The sequence below is a fragment of the Aspergillus wentii genome (genome assembly GCF_001890725.1).
Source record: "Aspergillus wentii DTO 134E9 unplaced genomic scaffold ASPWEscaffold_10, whole genome shotgun sequence".
NCBI classification, from domain to species: Eukaryota; Fungi; Ascomycota; class Eurotiomycetes; order Eurotiales; family Aspergillaceae; genus Aspergillus; species Aspergillus wentii.
In genome coordinates, this window is record NW_024467841.1 from 461,261 (window position 1) to 482,724 (window position 21,464).

At 49.8% G+C, this 21,464-nt stretch overlaps 8 protein-coding genes across 8 annotated transcripts; 6 read left to right on the forward strand and 2 right to left on the reverse strand.

Moving 5' to 3' along the window:
• Positions 1 to 1,274: 1,274 nt before the first annotated feature.
• ASPWEDRAFT_122132 (uncharacterized protein) lies at positions 1,275 to 2,336 on the forward strand (the record flags this gene model as incomplete). The annotated part of the gene is made up of 1 exon (XM_040829130.1): positions 1,275 to 2,336. The coding sequence occupies one exon, from the start codon at positions 1,275 to 1,277 to the stop codon at positions 2,334 to 2,336; it is 1,062 nt and encodes a 353-aa protein (XP_040683526.1).
• A 200-nt stretch (positions 2,337 to 2,536) lies between these two features.
• Positions 2,537 to 3,336, reverse strand: ASPWEDRAFT_121850 (uncharacterized protein; the record flags this gene model as incomplete). The annotated part of the gene is made up of 3 exons (XM_040829116.1): positions 2,537 to 2,753; positions 2,806 to 2,877; positions 2,945 to 3,336. The coding sequence occupies 3 exons, from the start codon at positions 3,334 to 3,336 to the stop codon at positions 2,537 to 2,539; spliced, it is 681 nt and encodes a 226-aa protein (XP_040683527.1).
• Positions 3,337 to 8,449: 5,113 nt separating this feature from the next.
• Positions 8,450 to 9,829, forward strand: ASPWEDRAFT_46624 (uncharacterized protein). The gene has a single exon (XM_040836802.1). The coding sequence runs from the start codon at positions 8,639 to 8,641 to the stop codon at positions 9,593 to 9,595; it is 957 nt and encodes a 318-aa protein (XP_040683528.1). The 5' UTR covers positions 8,450 to 8,638; the 3' UTR covers positions 9,596 to 9,829.
• A 2,301-nt stretch (positions 9,830 to 12,130) lies between these two features.
• Positions 12,131 to 13,403, forward strand: ASPWEDRAFT_188272 (uncharacterized protein). Its single transcript, XM_040832214.1, has 3 exons — positions 12,131 to 12,315; positions 12,391 to 13,124; positions 13,182 to 13,403. Exons 1-2 carry the CDS (start codon positions 12,246 to 12,248, stop codon positions 13,080 to 13,082), a joined length of 762 nt encoding a protein of 253 aa, XP_040683529.1. The 5' UTR covers positions 12,131 to 12,245; the 3' UTR covers positions 13,083 to 13,124; positions 13,182 to 13,403.
• Positions 13,404 to 13,757: 354 nt separating this feature from the next.
• Positions 13,758 to 15,965, forward strand: ASPWEDRAFT_73258 (FAD-binding oxidoreductase). The gene is made up of 7 exons (XM_040839300.1): positions 13,758 to 14,073; positions 14,120 to 14,946; positions 14,994 to 15,223; positions 15,278 to 15,459; positions 15,510 to 15,539; positions 15,590 to 15,663; positions 15,713 to 15,965. The coding sequence occupies exons 1-7, from the start codon at positions 13,819 to 13,821 to the stop codon at positions 15,774 to 15,776; spliced, it is 1,662 nt and encodes a 553-aa protein (XP_040683530.1). The 5' UTR covers positions 13,758 to 13,818; the 3' UTR covers positions 15,777 to 15,965.
• A 146-nt stretch (positions 15,966 to 16,111) lies between these two features.
• On the forward strand, positions 16,112 to 18,406 carry ASPWEDRAFT_122349 (uncharacterized protein; the record flags this gene model as incomplete). The annotated part of the gene is made up of 3 exons (XM_040829153.1): positions 16,112 to 16,347; positions 16,394 to 17,235; positions 17,316 to 18,406. The coding sequence occupies 3 exons, from the start codon at positions 16,112 to 16,114 to the stop codon at positions 18,404 to 18,406; spliced, it is 2,169 nt and encodes a 722-aa protein (XP_040683531.1).
• Positions 18,407 to 19,442: 1,036 nt separating this feature from the next.
• On the reverse strand, positions 19,443 to 20,423 carry ASPWEDRAFT_121611 (uncharacterized protein; the record flags this gene model as incomplete). Its single annotated transcript, XM_040829094.1, has 1 exon — positions 19,443 to 20,423. One exon carries the CDS (start codon positions 20,421 to 20,423, stop codon positions 19,443 to 19,445), a length of 981 nt encoding a protein of 326 aa, XP_040683532.1.
• Positions 20,424 to 20,644: 221 nt separating this feature from the next.
• Positions 20,645 to 21,464, forward strand: ASPWEDRAFT_177591 (RraA family protein; the record flags this gene model as incomplete). The annotated part of the gene is made up of 4 exons (XM_040831683.1): positions 20,645 to 20,701; positions 20,749 to 20,919; positions 20,967 to 21,137; positions 21,183 to 21,464. 4 exons carry the CDS (start codon positions 20,645 to 20,647, stop codon positions 21,462 to 21,464), a joined length of 681 nt encoding a protein of 226 aa, XP_040683533.1.

Consider the following 21,464-nt stretch of genomic DNA (forward strand, 5'->3'; position numbering starts at 1 on the left):
AACATCAGCATCAATTTTGCCACTGTTTTCTTTTTTTGTCTTCGATATCTGACTTGGATATCGATCATTCTCAATCGTGCTCAATCATCCACGACTCATCAACCCCCTGATTGCCCGTTGGAATATTATTCAGTCACCCAACTCACCGACAAGGCCACGTACAAGGCAACCAACGCTTGGCTGCTGCAATCGAACAGCCGAACTCCGAAATGAACGCTCCAGCAGAACCACCTATTAAACTCAATAGTCGATAGTTCTAGTGCTGCTGGTCCTATCAAAACAGCCGCTAGTTTGAAGGCCAGCGTCGCTTCATCTCCGGCGGTTCCTAGCGACCAGAGCGTACGTAAGTAAGCGCCCCACTTTGTGCGACTGTGTTTTTCTTTTCTGACTCTGAAGAGTGAGATGGATGGGTGAGAAGAGTCAGGAGGAAACACGCAGTGTTTGAAGAATATGAATAACCTCATGAACCGCTTCAGATGTCAGATGAGTGAGTAATATCAGCGCGGGACGATCTGTTGTTGATCCATCTGCCACACGTGGAGATGAATTGGAGATGAGCCGATCGGCAAGATGAAATGCTGCATTTGTGCGAAGGCTGCATTGACTTTGGATCTATAAAATTTCTTTCGCCATGGACGAGATGGCCAAGATCTAGATTTCCTGCTGGTGTCTCAAATCTGAAAAGTTACACCAGAAATGCCAGCGCTGCTACACATGGCACCAGAGAATGTGACGACGCAAGGAGGGGATGCTGACGTCGTATGGCATGCCCGTTCCTGAATTGATGGGGAAATCAAAACACAGCTTTATTTACTGGTGCTTCTTGTTTTTTCCCTTCTTATTCTCCGTTTCGTCCTGTGGTTGACGTCTCCCTAATCTTCAAGCCCGTCGAATCAGCTCCTCCACCCCCCTCAGCCACCTCTGACTAGAGGATACAGTCACTACTAAATCACCATGGCGTCTCACCCACGCTGACGCTGACTGGTGTCCTCTCTCACTCTCAATCTTGGCTGGCGCGTTCGGTCCCACTTGACTTTTTTCTTTCATTTTTTTCGTCTGTGGAGTGTGGTGGGCAGTTTTCTAGTCTAGGCCTCCATCGCCTTCATATACATCCCCCATCCTCGCCCCCCGTTCTCTCCTTTTCCTCTCCATCAGCCATTCCTTCTAGTCGTTCCTTCGATTTTTAAATCGTTCGTTTGTCGTTTCTCAGTTGCTTTCGTCTGCAGTGCAGAATACAGAGCTTCTGACCACATTCCTTCATACATTCATTCATCATGCAGTGGAAGTCTTTGCTGCTGCTCGCTGCGGCTGTCTCCGTCGAGGCTCGCCTTCACGGCCACGTCCGCCGCCATGCTCACCACCATGAGAATTCCAACATCGAAGCCAGGGATGCCAGTGGCGGTGTTGCCACAGAGGTCCAGACCTCCACTGCCCTCGACGTGGACGTCGTCATGGTCACCAAGACCGTCACTGACTATCCCGCCGGTGGTGGTGCCCCAACCACAACCGTCCAGGTCGTGCCTGCTACCCAAACCACTGATCACGCTATCCCAACCACCACCTCCACCCACACTAGCTTCCACACCTCCACCTCCACTCGCTCTGAAGCTTCAGCTGCCACCAAAACCCACACCACCCACACCGCAGCTGCAACCAAGACCTCAACAGCCTCCGATTCCTCCAACTGGACTGCCACCCCTGCCGGCGGTTCCTTCTCCACAGCCGGCTTCGGCAAACGTACCACCGCCTCCGGCACTGGTAACACATACAAGGGTAATGTCGGTAGCCCCTGGGGAAGCAACATCATCGAAGTCTCCAGTGCAAAGGCCCACAACTACAAGTATGTCGTCAAGTTCACCGGCAGCAACAAGGACCCCTGGACCGTCGTCATCTGGAACAAGATCGGCCCCGATGGAAAGATGGACGGATGGTACGGACACTCCGCCCTGAACCTTACCATTGAAGCTGGCGAGTCCAAGTACGTTGCCTTCGATGTGAACTCCCAGGGTGGATGGGGTGCCGCTAAGGGTACCAAGCTGCCCACCGACAACTACGGCGGTTACTCCTGCACCTGGGGAGAGTTCGACTTTGGTGACAGCAAGAACAAGGCCTGGTCAGGATGGGATGTCTCGGCCATTCAGGCCCAGGCCGCTAGCCAAGATGTGCAAGGAATGCGTATCTGTGAATCGTCCGGCTCGAGATGTTCGTACATCACAACCGGTGCTGAGAAGGTTGTGAATGCATACACGAAGGACATGGCCGCGATTGATGGCATCGGTGGTAAGGTCAACACTGACGCCGTGCGTTTGGCCGTGCATGTCGACTTCAATGAGTAGTCGTTGGGAGACAGGGGAAAACAAACTGTAAATATACAGCTGGCTGTATATACATATATGGAATGGTTAAAAAAAAATGAAAATCAAATAAATGTATTTACTTCTTCATGTCAATATTACTGTCGAGTAAGTAGCTATCCCGTTTTATCACTCCAATATATGCACATACATCTGGGAAGATCCGACTGTACATCGTAGATCTAGGAGCTCTGCATGGCAGGCACATTGATCGTCTTAATGGTCCACACCTTGCCGCCCTCGCTCGAGCTCAATCCTTCGTAGGTCGCGCTGCCAGCCTTAGCGATGGTGCTGCCGAAGCTCTCATCGGCCTCAGCCAGAGTGATGACCGTGTTGAGGTATTGCTGGGCTGCGACCGTGCCAGTGCAATCACTATCACATTCGGTCCCGGTACCATATCTACACAAATTAGCCTATATATCACGAAGAAACTTCATGAAGTCTAACATACCCAGTCATATAAGGGCCCGAGTTGTGCGAGAAGGTCGACAACACCTTGCCGGTATCCGCGTTGGTCACATTCCTACCAACATGTCAGTGTACCCATCCCAGTCCCAACACATTACGAAGGGATAAAAAAAGACACATACTGCAACCACGTCTCCCCATCCGATTCCAAGTTATACTCGATGCGGACCTTCTCATCCCCACTGACAGCACTGGCACTTCCATCCAGTTGTCCAAAGCTTCCGAACAAGCTCGCGCGAACACACCATTGTCCGCTCTCCGCGCCGCACCAATCATTGCTTGCCCAGCTCTCGAGAGTCGTCTGTACGAGATCGCCAGTGCCGTTGCTCATTCCTGGCCAGAGGAAGAGCTCGCCATTCTGGGTTGCGGGTGCGGCGCCGGGGATGAGGGTTGTCACGGCGTTGGTGATGGTGGACTTGGTTGGGCCCAGGGATACGCTTCCGCCCCAGGTGTCATCGCGTTTGGTGGCGAGGGCAAGGCCCAAGGTTGGGAGAAGAGCGAGAGTGAGAAGCATTTTGTATTGAAAACAGGATAAGATAGTATACACGAGAAAGTTAAGCAAAGTTAAGCAAAGTTAAGCAACCAGTGCCGTGGTCATTTCAACTCAAGATCGTGATCGGAGTATTTATACTCGATCTTGACGAGACTGAAAAGAGCATGTTTCACCCTAAAACACGTCAATTGATGTTAGCTTATATCAACATGACGACCAACTCTAGTTGAAACGTGCTTTGATTAATGAAAATTCGATCGGAGTCGGCATAGATCCAATTTGTGGAGTTTTTGGACAAGCAAAAATCATCCGGATTTATAAACCGAGACCAAAATCCCCTTCGCCAGTGACATGCAGGAATAAATCAACATCAAGCAACCCACAAATAGAGGGCCTTGAATTATTTATAACCGGGGCATCCATCATGGCCTGGGTCTCCTCTCAAAAGCCACCAATCTATCCGCTGTCTCATCTAGGCATCGCGCAGTTACTAACGCGTTTGTATCCGGCTCTCTCGGAAATCATTGCAAGGCCATCGCTCGGTCTAGAAATTTGGGTAAACTGAATATCCTGCGACTTGATGACTTTTCATGAAGATAGAACGCCGACCTTTGTCAGATAACAGCTCCACGGTCTGACTTCGCCCCTTAATAGCGCCCCCTGGCATGTCCGGTATAGAAAGGGAATAGTTTGGCCTTGCACAAGACTCAAGACATTTCACGGCCAGCGGGTATAAGAAACTGCCCCGGATCGGAGGTGGGTATCCAATACGGACTAATATTGTCGACAGTGGTGTCTTGGGTTAATCTGTTGCGATATACCATCCTTCGAAAAATGCCGTTGAATCTGACATGGGTATGAGGTTCGACGCTATTTCAGACGAAGAATGCTGGATCTCGAATGATATGCGTTAAGAGACTAGAAATTGTCACACTGCATAGAGTATTAGAATACTGTGCTACTTCGGATTCAACAGTACGGTTCAGGGGTGCGATATTCTCTTACCAGACATGAGTCAAGGGCGGGCATCGGGTCGTCGGGCATGGTAGATTCGTAATTCAGCCAGGCAAAGACGTCCGTGGTTTGATCCAAACCAAGCCCTGGGGTTTTGGCGAGATTATAATGCCTGGGATAACCCAGATGAGGCAGCAGAATGCTAGAGAAGGCCGAGTCCTGTGTGCGAATGTATCACGGTCCACGTCCTATTTCTCTGCATCGATGCGCTACATAAAAGACACGCGATCAAAACGACCTTCGTGAAATTCGCATATCCTGGCCGATTGCGATCATGCTTGAAGCTAAAGAAAAGGAATTTCTCTGTTCAAACAGGCTTCCGACGTGTATGAGGGGCATTTGCCTTGAAGCCCTTGATCCGTCGAATCGCCACGATAACAACATTTTGGATAGCATATTTTATGTACACCTGGATATTGGGGGATCAGCAAACCCATGGAGTAGGAAGCAATCCTGGAATTTGTGCTTTGTTGGAAGAAGCCATTGTGCCGGCGTTCAACGCGAACAGCGGGATAGGAGTGTCGTGGTTTATTCGGTCGCGGTATTCGTCGTTGCGCAATGAATTCACGTCGAGTTCATCATGAGAAGATCTTGTCTCTTGCATATGGGCGACAGTACTCGAGTTTCCACAGAGTGGTTGGTCGATCGCTGCGTTGACGCGTCAGATGTTGCCCAGCCGGAGAGGCATGGCGTCATATGTTGACAAGAGAAGAAGCAACAACAACCACCATGAATCAGTCATGCAAAGGTTACGAATAGAAGAAATCAGCAATATGTCAAAATAACGATAATTTTTTGTTATATGGTTAGCTATTGTGATTTTGATGTCAAGAAGTAGCCCAACGATACTATCAACTCTGCTGATATATATATTGCTTGCTCGCTCAAGATGAAGCCAAAATATATAACCGACTGATTTTTATCCATATCACAACACCAAAATAATGCAGAGAATAAACACTAAAACCTAATATTCAACATCTAGGATGATACTAGAAACACCATTAATACACCAAGATTAATTCTATGATATTTTAAAAACAAAAAATGTGGTTTTTGGGGAGGGCTTGGAGGGGTGATCCAAAGCACACCAGAATGAAGCCGTTTCTGGACATTCCTAACTCGGACAAGATTTTCTGCCTACGACCAAGGTATGCTGAAGCCTCCTCGTATGGGGGATATTTCTAATGCACCTTTCATAACTATTATCCTTCAGGTTTCTACACCGCATCCTTCAATCCTTCAGGTGGAAGCCACTGCCGCCATTCACGGACGGGAACCTCCCTTCTTGCCCCCAACGCGACACGGCATATACCAACTCGACAAGTTACTAGTGAAGCTGGGGGCCATTGGATACTCCTTTTCATCCCCTGAATGCGGGGGAGAACCAGAAATAGTGTGGCTACATGTTGAACGACCAAATCCCGATATCGAGTGCCGATTTGATGGGAATGGTCGTAGTGATAGTTGGGACTGGATACATGTCTACAGAGACGTTCTGCATGGGATAAAGTTGAAAACTTTGCTATAATGACAGCAACAATATTGGGGATATAGTTCGGAGAAAAGGCGTGCAGAGAAAAAAAGGGGTAACTAGGGGATGTATGCTAATCTCAATGACAGCACAGGCAAAGACGGGCAGTAGTTAGTAGCTTGACCAACACGCTAACCAGACTACCAACAACCCAACATAGAAGCTCATTCCTTCACGGTAAGCTTAAGTAGACGGTGCCAGGTAGGTAGAAGTCTATTTAAATTCGCCCACCCTTACGTCGGCCAAGTCATATAGAGTAATTTTCCACGAAGACAACCCACAACAACTTTATCAACGGAATGTAGAGATCCGATCAGATAAGAACGTGCATTCTGAATGAACACGAGAATGACGACAGTAATTCCGGTGAATGATGATCGCAATTGATGTACATAGTATGAGGTTGTTCGGTCACGATACTCGGCAGAGTAACCGATGCATGTGATAATCTAAGCGATAGAAATGAAGCCTTAATGAGTGGACGCGAACTGGCGGTTGAAGCGGGAGTCCATGTCAAATAGATCCAGGAACTGTAACCGAGCAGAGATCGAGGAAACAGTGACACATCTGGGACGGCAGGAGACTTGATTCTAGAATCTAGTGGGATGAGGTCGTTCTAGTTTAAGGCAAGTAAGTTGAGATGGGAAAAGTATGATAAGGACGGCGCAGGGATAGAAGGAGTCCTAGACCTATTCAGTTAACAGCCTTGAAGATCACAGAAAATTAGAATTCGCCTTGTCCTGGACTCCTAACCGACCTGATTTATGACCCCTGATGCTGCATCTCCACCATAACCACCGGTTTGTTGAGCGAATTCCAGTCTCCATATGGCGTTGTTATCTGATCTTGCCGATGTCGGATCAGTGGATTTGTCGTGGATGATGGCTCTTGTACCTGCAGCTGTGGAATCTGCATCGAAGGCGAGCGTTGGATTTCGTGTAACAGTTCGATGCAATGCTAAAAAGCCGTAGCTTGTGGTGTGCAGAAGCCAAAAGAAACCAAAATAGATTGTCTCCAAGGAAAGTGGGCTACGAGGGACGCGATGATGCCTTGTCGCCTGAGGTACCAAACAAGGCCGCGTCATGCCCTTTTTCCGCCCGGTGGGATTTGGGGGACATTTGGGGGACTTGGGGGATTTCCCTGACTCCCATTTCATCATCATTACTCACCGTTTCGCCATCCCCACGGTTCAGGGTCATCATCGCCTGGGTATCAGCGAGGTTCTAGAAGCCTAGATTGACAGTATCGCAAGATGAGGTTGGAATACTGTTGAGATGTCTCAAAAATAAAGCGAATCTAATTCATCCAGGAACCGAAATCTCTGTCTCAGCCCTGTGCCACATTCCCTCGGCAGCGGCAGACCGGAAGCCCTGACTGGAGTTTGCAGCCATTCGAGCAATTGAGCCTGAAAGAATCAGAGTTACGTTCTGCGATCACTACTTGTCTGGGAAAGGGGCCAACCTCTAATTTTTTCGGTTCTCCACCGTCGTGGAATTCTCTGGTAATGATTGACCAAACCGCCTCCCACCATCCCAAGATCCCCCGCCCAATGGCCTCAGGGACGACTCAGGGTTCCGCCCTCTCCCACTGGAACACAAGGCGTCCCAGATTTATCCTAGCCTCTTGAATGGATTCAGACTTTGCCGCCCACATTTTCTAGGGTTAAGAGGGTGGAACAGAGTTATCACTTGACTGTAATACTCTTGGAACTGGAAGAGACCTGATCCGGAATCTTTGCGCCCGTGGACGACACCAACGCCATCACGGTCCACGCCAGAATAACTACCGTTACTGTGTTGGCATGCCGATCGGACTCCTGAAACGAGTTGGGCCAGAGGATTGGGCTGTGTGGACGCTGCCGTTGTTTATCAGCCCATGGATATGACTCCACTGATCAATGATCTGCAGTGGCCGTCGACTCTATCGGCAAGTAAAATCCATCGTATGTGCCTATGTGGCAAGGTGACAGGCAGACGCAACGAGCACACAAAACGGTCGCAATTAATTGCAATACTGAGGTGATTATTCTTTACTGGTGGCACGATGAAACAGATGGAAACGGCGAGGCTGGTTCGACGTCACAACAAGATGTCTGGTGATTGCAAGCGCCAGCCACAGGATTCAAGGATTAAGTTTATTTGAGTGGCCTTCTTGTCGCCTCCGTGGGTCCATCTCGACGACAAATCGCTGTTGCCGAGGCAGCGTCCCAGATATACTGCGAGTGGTGTCAGCAAGTCTCGACTGGGCTCTTCCACATCATCAAAGATCGTCAATGAGGTAAATTCGTTTCGAATGGAGAGCGGAGGTTGGTCTTCTGTGACAGTTTTCTTCCCTCATCCTGTCGATACTTACTTTGCTGAATGGTTAGATCCATCGGGGATTACCTGTAACATGCAACAAGCCTGGCGCTCCACGAGTCCTCGAAACTCAAAAGTGCGATACTCGACTCGCCGAACCTCCGATCACAGTAGGCTCGCCGCTCGGAAAACCCATGCTCCACCTTTCTGACGATCAACAATGGTCTTTTCCTGATGCAAACTGGAAAGTCCAGGCACCAAGCTGCACCGACTTGTGGCTGGTCATGGCGATCGCCCGCAACACATAGCGTCACTGACGCCTTTAGGCGCTGTTGATTCCTATAAAGACCAGGCGACATCCGCTCTTCAAGATCTACTCTCTCATATCCATACTTGTCTGCACTCCTTCACAAGAGCCGCAGCACATCCCCTCTTTGAATATTTGATTTTCTTCTCATTTTATCAGCCTATTCCCAACATGAAGTTCACTGGTATGGCCATGGCTGGCTTCTTGGGCGGTGCCCTCGCCATGCCCGCTCCTCAGTTCGAGGGTCCTCCTCCCGCCGGCCCTACTCCCTCTGGCCCTCCTCCTTCCGGCCTGCCCAGTGGTTTCCCTACTCCTTCCGGCCCTCCTCCTAGCGGTTTCCCCGCCCCGCCAAGCGGCTTCCCCGTCCCCTTCGAAGGTCAGAAGCGCCAGGAAGGTCCTCCCGCTGGACCTCCTCCCAGTGGTTTCCCCACTCCCTCTGGACCTCCTCCCAGTGGCTTCCCCACCCCTTCCGGTCCTCCTAGCGGTTTCCCCGCCCCGCCAAGCGGCTTCCCCGTTCCCTTCGAAGGCCAGAAGCGCCAGGAGGGACCTCCCGCCGGACCTCCTCCTTTCGGCTTCCCTACTCCTTCGGGACCTCCTCCCAGTGGTTTCCCCACTCCCTCTGGACCTCCTAGTGGCTTCCCTACTCCTTCCGGTCCCCCTCCCAGCGGTTTCCCCGCGCCATTCCAGGGCCAGAAGCGCCAGGAGGGACCTCCCGCTGGACCTCCTCCTTTCGGCTTCCCTACTCCCTCGGGACCTCCCAGCGGCTTGCCCACTCCTTCGGGCCCTCCTCCCTCTGGATTCCCCACTCCTTCGGGCCCTCCTCCCTCTGGATTCCCCGCTCCTCAGGGACCTCCTCAGAAGCGCCAGGATGAGCCTCCTTTCGGCTTCCCTACTCCCTCGGGCCCTCCTCCCAGTGGTTTCCCCACTCCTTCCGGCCCTCCCCCATCCGGCTTCCCTGTCTTCGGTGGCCAGGGTGGTGAGAAGCGCCAGCAAGGCCCTCCTTTCGCCTTCGCTTCTCCCTCGGGCCCTCCCCCGACTCCTCTCCCCAGCGGCTTCGGCATCCCCGGAGCTGACGGTTTCCCTACTCCGTTTGTGAGCGTTCCCGCTCCCTCCGGAACCCCCCAGTAAATGGGAGGTATCATTCGGTGATAGACACTGGCGTTGTCGCACCAAATGAAGGGTAACCGTCTGGTGAGGACGTTGACCCGGTCTTGTATATACGGATACTTGCGCCTTGAGGGTTTCAAGTTCACGGGAATGGCTTAATGTGTACGGATTAGAATTATTTTTCTTTGTATGTTGCTAGATTTGATATCAATCGTTTTGTTTCCCGCTTATAGACTTGGCAATATACATCCCGTATACACTTTTTCATAGAGATCTTAGGAGTAGACCAACCTTACGAAAAGATAACCCGAGAGATGAAATAGCTGTAAACTACCGAGTCTCGCAAAATGATACCAGGGCGAGTCCTAAAAAAGGCGAAAATAATGCAAAAATTGTTCATCGCACTTGATGCGAATTATCACTGATAGTCAGACTTATGGTAGATAGGACCGCATGATCCACCAAACAATAAAAATCTATGAGCAGAGATCCTACGAACCCGTCCATTCGAAGTCCTTTCACCAAGACAGGACTAATAGCCGATCACATGCTCCAATTTACGTCTAGACGTCTCTCAATTATGCGCATCTGCTCAATGCATCTAGCGATACGGAAATCGGACATGGCACTCGGCTCAACTATCCCATCAACTGCACAGCTCAAAGTCACCACGACTAAACACCATACACCAACCCACCAGCAGTTTGTGAAAGCCAACGCAACGCATCGAAGGAAATATGCCGATTGCCGACCTCTCCAGAAAATCAACCGTACACCATGGGGATGATCCGGTTCGTCCGCAGATCTACCTACTCCAGAGACGAATGATCAGCCAGAGTCGATATACTTTCTTTTCCAACAGGTCACGATGATATCAACCTGTAGGTCAGTTGACAGGGAAAAGAGACAGAAACAAGGGAAGAGTAACTTTCTGGTACTGACTCGACGATAACCGTCTACGGATGAACCTATCCTGTCCTGTCATGTGCAATGCTCGATTATAATCCCAGTTGTGAATTGAAGTCTACCACCCTCCATCATTATCATGACATAGGCATAGCGTAGGTCAAGTAGATCTGCCAGAGTACCCCGAACACGGCCGAATACTAAATGTCCAAAGTGACTCTGACTTCGGCGATCGGTGGTCGGATCTCGCTTCGAGGACAAGAGATGGCGCCTGGATTTAGAGCTATCCTGGGCGTCTGATTTGTATGACACGTCAATCTGACCATCAGAGTAGGCGATGATAGTTTGGAAATGGCTTAATTTTGAGACTTTCTTTGTTGTTCTGATCGTAGATCGAGGACCGTGTACGGAGTTCAGTCTGTGATTTTGGTGACTTATTAGCTTCTCTAGATAGCTCTTGTCCACTGTAACTTACTTCACCCATGACTGAATTTCTCTAAGACCCTCTGTGAATCAAACCAAACAGAAGCGTAAGGTTACCTTCAAACGCTCGCCGTGGGGATTGTCTATCCGGTTTCTCACGGTCAACAGTTCGCCTCCTTCTGGCCCAATATTTCCCCTGAAATCTTCCAATGGAAATTGTTTCCAAAGCCACAGTTGGATTAACCGGCATGATCGACCGGGCGGGCCATTCCTATTTGCAAAGGAGGTGGAAAAATTGACCTGTATCTGGAACGATGTGGAGGAGAGCCCAGACATGCGACAAAGAAAGTGCGACGGAGCGGCGATATCAGACAAAGAAAAATACCGGCAGTCTGGATGGGCGTCGCACACGAACCGCGGAGAAGTTGAATCTAGGTTAAATTAGCTGTTGGAAATAAAGAATACGGTTCTGTTGGGTTTGGCGATCGGGAAATCCTTGTTGATGCGGTGTAATTCCTCTACGCTATACAGGCTATCTGACTGGCATCTATACAAAATAAAGTTATTTGAGATCAACAAAGACAGCATCGATTCAGAATCTGGACTCCTGTATTTCCGCCTTTTTCCACTCTGTATCGGCCCTCTCTTTTGCCATACAACCTCTGATATTGCCAATTCCCCCTCTTCTCCCCTCGCTCTGGTCGAAGCACCCGGGATCTCCCAGACTGAAACCTACTGCAGTGAATGACTGCTGGTGGCTGGGTGACGCACGATAACTGAGCGGATCCTCCGATATCCCATGACAGCTGCCAGAGGGTTCGGTGGGTCCTTTTGATATTCGTCGAGCCAACACCCCGATGATTACCGGATCGGGACGACAAAGAGGCTCGAGGAAGCTCGCGCTTCTCCACCTGGGAGTCATTCCCCATCCAGAGGGGAAGCAAGAGCGGGACGTCGGGATGGAGATCGCCGTTTGGAAGGGTCTAGAGAGGACGGACATGATCCTCTGGTGGCGATTCCCATAGGCCAGGTGAAGGGAGACGGGAATGGCCTCATCCTACCTGCATGGCGCTAGAGAATGCAGATATCATTCACTGTCTGGAGGGAAAATTTTGCTTCGCTTAGATTCTGCGAGGTCTGTTTACACTCCTCCATCTGTCTATAAAATCCTCCTGCTTTCCCTCTCTTCCTCTCTTCTTCTTTTTGTCCTCACCATCCTCTCTCATCCATCGCTTCTTTCCTTTGCGATCGATCTCAACTTTCTTTGATATCGCCCTTCCAGCATCAACTTCTTCTGATCATATTCTCATTGTGCCTTCACATCCAAGTTCACAAAGTCACAATGAAGGTTTCTGGCATCTTTGCTTTGGGCTTTATCACTGCGGTGACTGCGGCTGCCATCCCCAACAAGGGTAAGTCTTGCTTCCTCTCCATTGAACAATTGTCTTCGATCTTGCTTGTTTGCTGACAATGGCGGATACAATTAGATGCTTCCTCCGGTGTCCTCATTGCTCGTGGCGATGACAACGTCGATTCCGCTCTCATCGCCCGCGATGGTTTGAATACGGACTCTACCTTGATTGCCCGCGACAACAACAACAAGGATTCGACCCTCATCGCTCGTGGTGGTGACCCCGCTTGCCACAGCGACGCTGATTGCGCTCCTGGCACCTGCTACAACGGCATCTGTATCGCCCCTAAGAACTTCAATGTGGACTCGACCCTCATTGCTCGCGGTAACCTGAAGACCGATTCCACCCTCATCGCTCGTGACGGATTGAAGACCGACTCTACCTTGATCGCCCGTGACAGCAACAACAAGGACTCGACCCTCATCGCTCGCGATGGCGCGAAGACCGACTCTACCTTGATTGCCCGTGGTGACTCCAAGGTCGACTCCACCCTCATTGCTCGCGACAACCTCGATAAGGACTCGGCTCTTATCGCTCGCGCTGCTCCCAAGCAGGACTCTACCCTCATTGCCCGTGCCACTCCTCAGGAAGATTCGACTCTCATCGCTCGCGGTGACTTGAAGACCGACTCTACCCTCATCGCCCGTGATGGCTTGAAGACCGACTCGACCCTCATCGCTCGTGGTGGTGACCCTGCCTGCCACAGCGATGCTGACTGCGCACCTGGCACCTGCTACAACGGCATCTGCATCGCTCCTAAGAACTGATTTTCTTGGTTGAAGTCCGCACGGGATGTTCGAAAGAACTAGGTGAGTCTGTTCATGGCTACTTTCGCTTGTTCTTTTGCTAACGAGTTGTGTAAAAAGTCTCTAGCATTTCGACTCTTCCACACGTGCGACGATTTACAACGGATCTCAAATTCATAACCCACGGTTCGATATTGGCTGGAGGATGCGCTGGAAGTACCCATGGTCTTTGGTGTTCGCTTTTTGGGGGAACGCTAGAATTTGGGAATCATTTTATCGCTTTTAATGGTTTTTCCTTTTTACGAATCTGCTCGTTGATAGCTGATAGCAAGTGACCCGAGGTCATTAAAGTTTGCAATTGTTTTTCTTGGATCTTTGTAGAAATTGTAGTGGTAATCCTTCGCCGGTATATTGGTAGATGTATTCTCATATAGTGAGCGAAATGGGCAATATTTTTTTTGCTTTCATTGCCTACCTAGAAAGATAGACGCATTTTTTTAGACGTCAAATCCCCATATGGCGTTTGATGTTGAACTAGACAATCTCTATGGGACCTTTCTATTTCCCATAATGAGTTATACAGAATAGCCAAGAGAACCGACCAATCACGAGACATAAAGCCATCTTAATAATAATGCATTAGCGCATAACGCCTTAACTCCGACGCTCCCATCTTTAAAACAACATCGATCATTTCAACTTTCTCTCTATCAAAGACTAGAGGCAACTCGAATCAATAGCTAGACTGCATCATACCATGAAAACCTGGAATCCACGCCAGATTAACGCCTGTTGGCGACGATTGCCTGCACGGGCGCAAAGACCACCACGCCGACCTTTGGCGACGTCAACCATTTCACAACGCTCATCAGGACAATCTTCGATTTTCCCTATTCTGGCCACGGCTGTGGCAACCGCAGCAGTGACACTTGCCGCATCCAAAACATGGGTTGGTGTAGGTGTGGATTCTCAACCTGTTTCAAAGTATGCGGACATTCCGACCATGCTTCAGGTATGTACAAATAACCTTATGCAGGTCCTTTTATTGATGGCTCTAGGCTGTTGAAGAAATCAAACGAATTATCGGGGAAGACAATGTGAGCGTTGATGAGGACGACATTGAAACACACGGATACTCGGAATGGTCAACGTCCAACACCACTAATCGACCTGTTGCTGTTGTCCATCCAGGAAGCACAGAGGACATATCCGAGATTGCAAAGATCTGTTCAAAGCATCGCATCCCAATGGTTCCATTTGGCGCTGGATCGAGTGTGGAGGGTAACTTTTCTGCTCCGCACTCGGGCATATGTATTGATCTGTCGCGGATGGATCGACTGATTGCCCTGTACGAGGACGACATGAACGTGACAGTCCAAGCCGGTGCTCGCTGGGTTGATGTGAACGAGCAGATAAAATCGACAGGACTCTTTCTGCCGATGGATCCCAGTCCTACGGCGTACGTGGGCGGGATGGTTGCCACCAACTGCAGTGGCACCAATGCGATGCGATACGGAACGATGAAGGACTGGGTGGTTAATCTCACTGTTGTGCTGCCGGATGGCTCAGTGGTCAAGACAAAAAGACGACCGCGCAAGTCGTCAGCTGGGTATAATTTGAACGCACTCTTCACCGGGTCCGAAGGCACGCTGGGGATAATCACGGAAGCGACTCTGAAGCTTGCGATTGTCCCCAGCGAAACTAGTGTGGGGACGGCAACTTTTGCCACCGTGGGGGATGCAACGGATGCAGCATCGAGATTGATCCGTGACGGCGTCCCGCTGGCTGCTCTGGAATTCATGGACGAAGTGCAGATGAAGATCATTAACCAGAATGGAGGAGCTGGAGGCAGACGCTGGACGGAGATGCCGACTCTATTTCTCAAGTAAGACGAATCATTAAATCTGCATATCTAACAAACTGACCTGTCAGATTCTCCGGAACTCGAGCAGGAATCGACGAAAGCATCCAACGAACCCGGCATATTCTTCGCAGCAACAAAAGCGATGAACTGCATTTTGCATCTTCTCCGGAGGAAGGGAATAACCTATGGGCGGCGAGAAAAGAGGCTCTTTGGGCAATGGTTTCCGTACGGCCAGAAGGCACTGAGATCTGGTCGACTGACGTGGCTGTGCCGATTTCACGATTGGCCGAGATTGTTGGTAAGTCGCTCGAAACCGATTATGCCTAGAAATGAAAGATTCTAAGATCTGCAGAACTATCCAAACAGGAATCTAGTCAGTTAGGTCTTTTTTCTACCGTCCTAGGCCATGTTGGAGATGGCAACTTCCACCAGGCTGTCATGTACAATCCCAACGACCCTGAGCAATATAAAGCCGTCAAAGCATGTGTCTCCAGAATGATGAAGAGAGCACTCGAGATGGAAGGGACTGTTTCTGTAAGCTACGCCCGAGACGAATCCAGGGATATCGTATTAACCAGAATCAGGGCGAACACGGCATTGGAATTGGGAAGAAGGTATGCATAGATACTCGCTGTGTCTAGTTTATATGCTGACAACATAACAGGATTATCTCGAAGAGGAACTAGGAACTCCAACCATAGATTTGATGAGAACATTGAAACGGAGCGTTGATCCTCAGTATGAAGCTCCTAATTTTTTTTTTGAATAAGCAACTAACACACTCCAGCTGGCTTATGAATCCTGGAAAAGTTTTCGATGAACATTCAAAATATCAAAGAGGAAAAAATTGATGCTTGGTACAGATATTTGCTCACATTAGATAGAACAGTAAATAGCAGGGCAAAATCAGTAGAACTCATTAACCAGGAGTAAAATAATCCGGGCAATTTCTCCAGACTTCACCTGCTCCTTCCCCGATACTGTACACTTGACGCGCCAACGTTTGCAGGACTGATCAGTATTGATGGTTTGAATTTCATACCACCCTCCGGCGTCGGGTTGCTCCGTCGGATGCATCCGAAGACGGCCTCGGACCGACCAGCTCTGCTTTGGTCTTATATCTCGGAGTTTCCCCGTCAACCTGCTCAACCCGCAAACCCCAGCGACGGCGAGCAAGCAATGCCTCATGCAGTCGTCAACACTGTCGGAAGAGAATCGCGAGGATCCATCACTCCTTGTTGGCTCTCAGCCTCTTACAATTTCTCCACCCACTTCTTCCCCTTCGCGACCACGCCATATCGCATGCGCCCGCTGTAGACGACGTAAGGTTCGCTGCGATGGGATCCTGCCAGCATGCACAAATTGTGCCAAAGCCGGGGTTGAGTGTTTCGAAGGGAATTCCACGTGGGATGTCTCTCGCAAGTAAGCCTTCCTTGTTGCCTGCTTGGGCAGGTGGTTGACAGTTTAGACGTCTCCATTACCTAGAGAGGAGGGTTCGAGAGCTTGAGTCACTCCAACAAAACGCGCCTTCTCCCCGTGAAATACCACCCAGAGTATCGACTGTCGAACAGTCACAACAGGACATCTCTGCGGAGGTCTCGGAAGTAGCTCATCCAGAGAGCAATCAGCCATCGGGCCAGTCGCCCGCGATCTCTATCTCAAGCAGCATAACACGCGATCAGCCGTTGGCCCACGAAGTAGGTTTATTGTCTCTGGCTAATGGCAGTGATCCGAAGTATCTGGGCCCATCGTCTGGAGTTCCTTTTGCGCGCTTGATTTACGAAAGTGCGCCGAATTCTCAAGGTCTGCCGTTGAATCTGCAGAAACAGAATTCCAATGAATCCCAGGCCCAAGGATCAGCCCAAGATATCCCACAACCCGTTGGGCTTCCATCACTGGCAGACTGCCAACAGTATGCTGAGGCGTATTTGAGTGCAACGGAGTTCTACCCATTTCTACTACAGGACGATGTCTTTGACCTGCTCGACAGTGCCCATCGATTCGCGGAGAAGGGAGAATGGAATCAAAGTATACCAATAACGCTAGGATTTGCCCAAGTCTTCCTGCTCTTATCTATCGGTGCTCGTCTCTTGGAGACGAAGCTCAAGACCGACTTTAGCTCCCGCGGCTTGTTCGCTGCAGCAATGCAATATATCAACCAGATTAAACTCCATGACAGTATCGAAGGCGTCCAGGTACTACTATTGCTAGTAATACACAGTCTTTACAGCCCTGAAGGACTGAACGCCTGGTTTTTATTGCATACAATCATTGCAAGCTGCTTGGATCTGGGCTTACAGCGTCTCAATCGTGGGTCATCTGTTCTTCGCTCTGCACCGAGAGGAGATTGAACATAGCTAATATTTCTTTCTCTCTTGTAGCTAATCGAGCCACCGAGTCGAGCGATCTGCGTCGAAAAAGATATTCGCGTAGTGCTATCTTCTGGTCCGCATACTCGCTTGATCGAACCTTGACAACCATCCTGGGGCGACCCCTCACACTGAGAGACGAGGCTATTGATGTCGAATTTCCGGGGGTTGACCAAAGTGATGAAGTAGGCTTGGGTGCCTTTCAGTGGTACCAGAGTGCCGAATATACACCAGACCCGACACTTCCTCACTTCACGCCCTGTATATACTCTCTTCGATTTGACCGGATTATCGCAGAGATCAAGCTGATGATCTACCGCGTCTCCCGATCTCCGCAGCGATTCCCTTGGCCAGACAATCTCACAGTTTGGCAACATGAAGCTGAAGCAGCCTGCCATGGCCTACTGCAAGAGGTGCAAAAGCGACAGCGAGGTCGTCCATTTGGCAGTTCAAACCCACTGTCAATGCTGGTCGTGCAACGGCTTGAACTAAAATATCACCAATCTATAATGCTGCTCTTCCGACCTAGTCCCCAGATTCCTCAGCCGAGTCAGGGCGCGGTGCAAGCCTGCTTCAACAGCTCCATGGAGACAATTCGCCTCTACGCTGAACTCCATCGCTTTGCAAATATGGACTCCTCGTGGCTGTCTGCCCATTCAATTTTCGTCGCTGCTATTACCATGCTCTATTGCCTTTGGACAAATCCTGCTGTACGGGGATCGACACCTTTCGCCACCTATCTAGAACGGGCCGAAGCCGCACACCGACTACTGACATTCCTCAGCGGCACATGGTCAGTGGCTGAGGATGCGTGTGAGAAGCTGTCCCGGTTGATCCTCGTCACATTCAGGGGTCGCGAGCAATCGCAGCAGCTACGCGATGAACCCCAGCGGCTTCCTGAGAGCCTTCCTCCCAGAGATAGGGATTGTGAACCAACCTCAATGGACGAAAGTGCACCAGATCCATGGTTCCAGCAAGGGTCAAATATACTGGTAGATGAGCTAGGGATTCTACGTGACTTCTTCGACCTTGGATGGCTGAATAATGTGAGCTTAGATGCGATTTCCCAGCCCATGTGGGATGATGATCAGTTTGTAGTACCGAATGGGTAGCTCCCTTACGGGCTCAAGTTATTTGTGCTACGATTTATAGTTCACCTTTTTTATATTTATAGTAGGCTCGTAAATCAATATGCTATCAATTAAACCATTACCATCATATCAGCCAATATAGTATTCCTAAACCCAGGTCTGTCTGATGAGGCGGTCAGTTCTACCCCGGATGCAACACCATCAGCTATCGCTTCTGCTTCTAAAACGTCATATATCACTCGGAGGCTTCCAAGGTCCTGCACCCAATTGAATTGTTGGGTGTCTTGGATATCTGAAAGCTTTGGTAACAAGACTGATCAGAACATGGCCCCCTATCGCTTTTGGGAATACATCGCGGAGTCAGACTTCGGTAAAGGCTCTTAGGGCTGGATGGTAGGCTGGCAGGGGTTGTTCGTTTTCGGATGTTGTATTGGTGTGAACGAAACTAGCACGAAATGCAGCGATGTCCGCCTCTCCCCAAACCCTAGAATCTGTAGCTATATCCTGCGTTAGTATCTTTGGAATGCGTGAGATGTCATCAATAAGGCAGGATTTATCTCACGGGGAACAATTCTCATATCCCACTTTACATCCAAAGACAAATTCGTAGTATCATCGCGGTCACCACTTGGGATCGGGGGTACTCGTAAGGTCGTTCTGATTCTAGTCTGCGACGTTTGCTCTTGCCAGCGATGCAAGCTCAGTCATAGATTTTTCTGTTGTTAGATGAAAAAGAAAAGGAATTTTCCTCGTATTGGGATGTGGCCAGTTTTAAAGATAGCTTCTGGTGAATGGAAAGACCCAGTTATTCTTGCCATGGTGAATGTCAGATGAAAGTCTGTTCCTCTGTTGCCTAAGGCATCTGTCCTATTCTAGCCTAGCCCTGTAACAGAGATTCTTGGACAAATATCAGTGAACAAATAAGCCGTCAATTTCACTATCATCAATGCTAGCTTGGCACCTGGAAGACAACATTGCTCAGAGAAACGGTCACTATCCCTCTAAGAAGATGAGTGTGAATATATGAATATGAAGGAACTACACACTTTATCATTGACTAATGACTCTTCCAAAACGAATAATCGTAAAAAGTCGCTGGATTCCGCACCCACATATCCTCCCACTCGTCCACCGACATCCACCGACTCATCGACTCAATCCAACCCCTATCGTCGATTGAGAGGAAATGCTCCTCGTCCATACAGCCGTTCGCCTTCCTATCCTGATGCCGCTGAGTATGGGGCCAATCACTTCCCCAAAGCATTCTCTTGGGATTGCCTTCGACGAAAAACCGCACGAGCCAACGCATGTCGTCGTAGCCTGACTCTGCGCGATTCGAACAGCGATAAGGAGCCGACAGCTTGACCCAGAGGTTACCATCGTGAAGTGCATCTCGCAAGGCAGCGAGGCCAACCTGCTCGTTCTTCTCCAGATACGACGCATCTTGGATATTGGTGGTACAGTCGTTGGCGCGGAGACTGCTGGCGGGAATAAGGGCAAAGTGGTCTACCACAACGGGAACCAGGCATCTGGCGACTGCTTTTCGCAGCTCTGGCCAAAACTCGAGATGCGGCTGTTGAATCTGGATACTCCATGGAGAAGAGACGGAATGATTGCTCTGCTGCCACTGCGCCAGACGATGCCCAGTTCGTTCAATCAATTGAACCTGAGCCACAACATCATGCACGGCATTGAAGCGAAAGAAGTCGAGCCTGACTGACCGAATACCCATTTCATGATACCGGTTTAGTTCATCATCTGTGATCTTCTCGAGGTTGAGCACGCAGATACCGCGCGCAGAGCCCTGGAATTGCCCCAGATAATACAGGAGAGATGAACAGTCGGCCCCATACGAGAGACCATGGGCAATGCAAACATGCTCAACACCAATTGATTCTTCAAACTTCTGTAGCTGTTCTAAAGAAGCGCGTGCCGGCGTAAAATGGCGACCTTCTGCGAAGGGAAAACGGTCGGGCTCGAAAATATGATGGTGTGTATCCCAAGCCCCAGAGGGAACTGGTTTGACATTTCCGGCCATTGTAAATATTCTGTCATTCTAAACCTTCACGCAGTACCTTCTTCTGTTTCTATATTGAATCCGATATGCACCTCGGCTTATTCATGTCATCGGATCGGTCCGATCAATTACCAACGCGAACGGCGCGGCACCGAGCCGATGATCCAAGAATCCACACGAGCGATATTAAACAACTGTCAACGCACCATTTCGCTTCCATCAACCATTTGACTATCATCATAATGCCAGCAGACCCGAAAATTATTATCGAACGTCTCCAGGAGTGGGGAGCCTGCGATGTAAGTCGGAATCTTTCCTATTTTGATAGAGTATACTGACTGCCAAGGTTGCGGATGGTCTCTCGAAGTTCAACTACCCGCATGGCGGATTCCTTGAAGGGTTGACCATGTACTCGCCACAGTTTCAGGCAGGGGAAACCAAGATCATCGGCCAGGCCTATACGGTCAAGTTTGTCCCCAAGTCTGATGAGACAGCGCCTAAGCTATCTACCAACTACGTATGTCGATTGTGACTCTCAATATTGGATAGAAGTTGATAAAATAGATCGACACTGTTCCTGAAAACAGCGTTGTTTTCATATCACAGCCTCTGCCACACGTCAATGCTGTGTATGGGGGACTTATGACACTCCGTGCACAAGCTCTCCACGCAGCTGGCGTCGTGATTGATGGCCGTGTCCGAGATTTGGGCGAGCACCGTGCTCTCAACTTTCCGGTCTGTTCTTCCTTTCATTTTCTAGACCCTGACTGATAATTATAGCTCTTCGCTCGATCAGTCGGGACAACGGCGGGCGGTGCAGCCTGTCGCCCCTCTGAGATAAATGTCCCTCTCCGTCTTAACTCTGACATCCAGGATGCCTGGGTTCATCCAGGCGATTATATCATTGCAGATCTGAATGGTGTTGTTGTTCTACCTCAGGACCTGGCGGAGCAGGTCCTTGATGTCATTCCGGGAATTGCCGCGGCCGATGCCAAATGTGCTGAAGGTATCAAAACTGGTCGGAGTGTTCAGGATGTCTTCAAGGAGTTCCGGGGTCGTTGA

Coding starts and splice junctions, on each gene's coding strand:
- ASPWEDRAFT_46624 (XM_040836802.1), top strand. CDS start 8,639: ATGAAGTTCACTGGTATGGCCATGGCTGGCTTCTTGGGCGGTGCCCTC.
- ASPWEDRAFT_188272 (XM_040832214.1), top strand. CDS start 12,246: ATGAAGGTTTCTGGCATCTTTGCTTTGGGCTTTATCACTGCGGTGACT. Junction 12,316..12,390: donor GGCTGCCATCCCCAACAAGG/GTAAGTCTTGCT, acceptor GGATACAATTAG/ATGCTTCCTCCGGTGTCCTC.
- ASPWEDRAFT_73258 (XM_040839300.1), top strand. CDS start 13,819: ATGAAAACCTGGAATCCACGCCAGATTAACGCCTGTTGGCGACGATTG. Junction 15,540..15,589: donor GCATTGGAATTGGGAAGAAG/GTATGCATAGAT, acceptor ACAACATAACAG/GATTATCTCGAAGAGGAACT. Junction 15,664..15,712: donor AAACGGAGCGTTGATCCTCA/GTATGAAGCTCC, acceptor AACACACTCCAG/CTGGCTTATGAATCCTGGAA.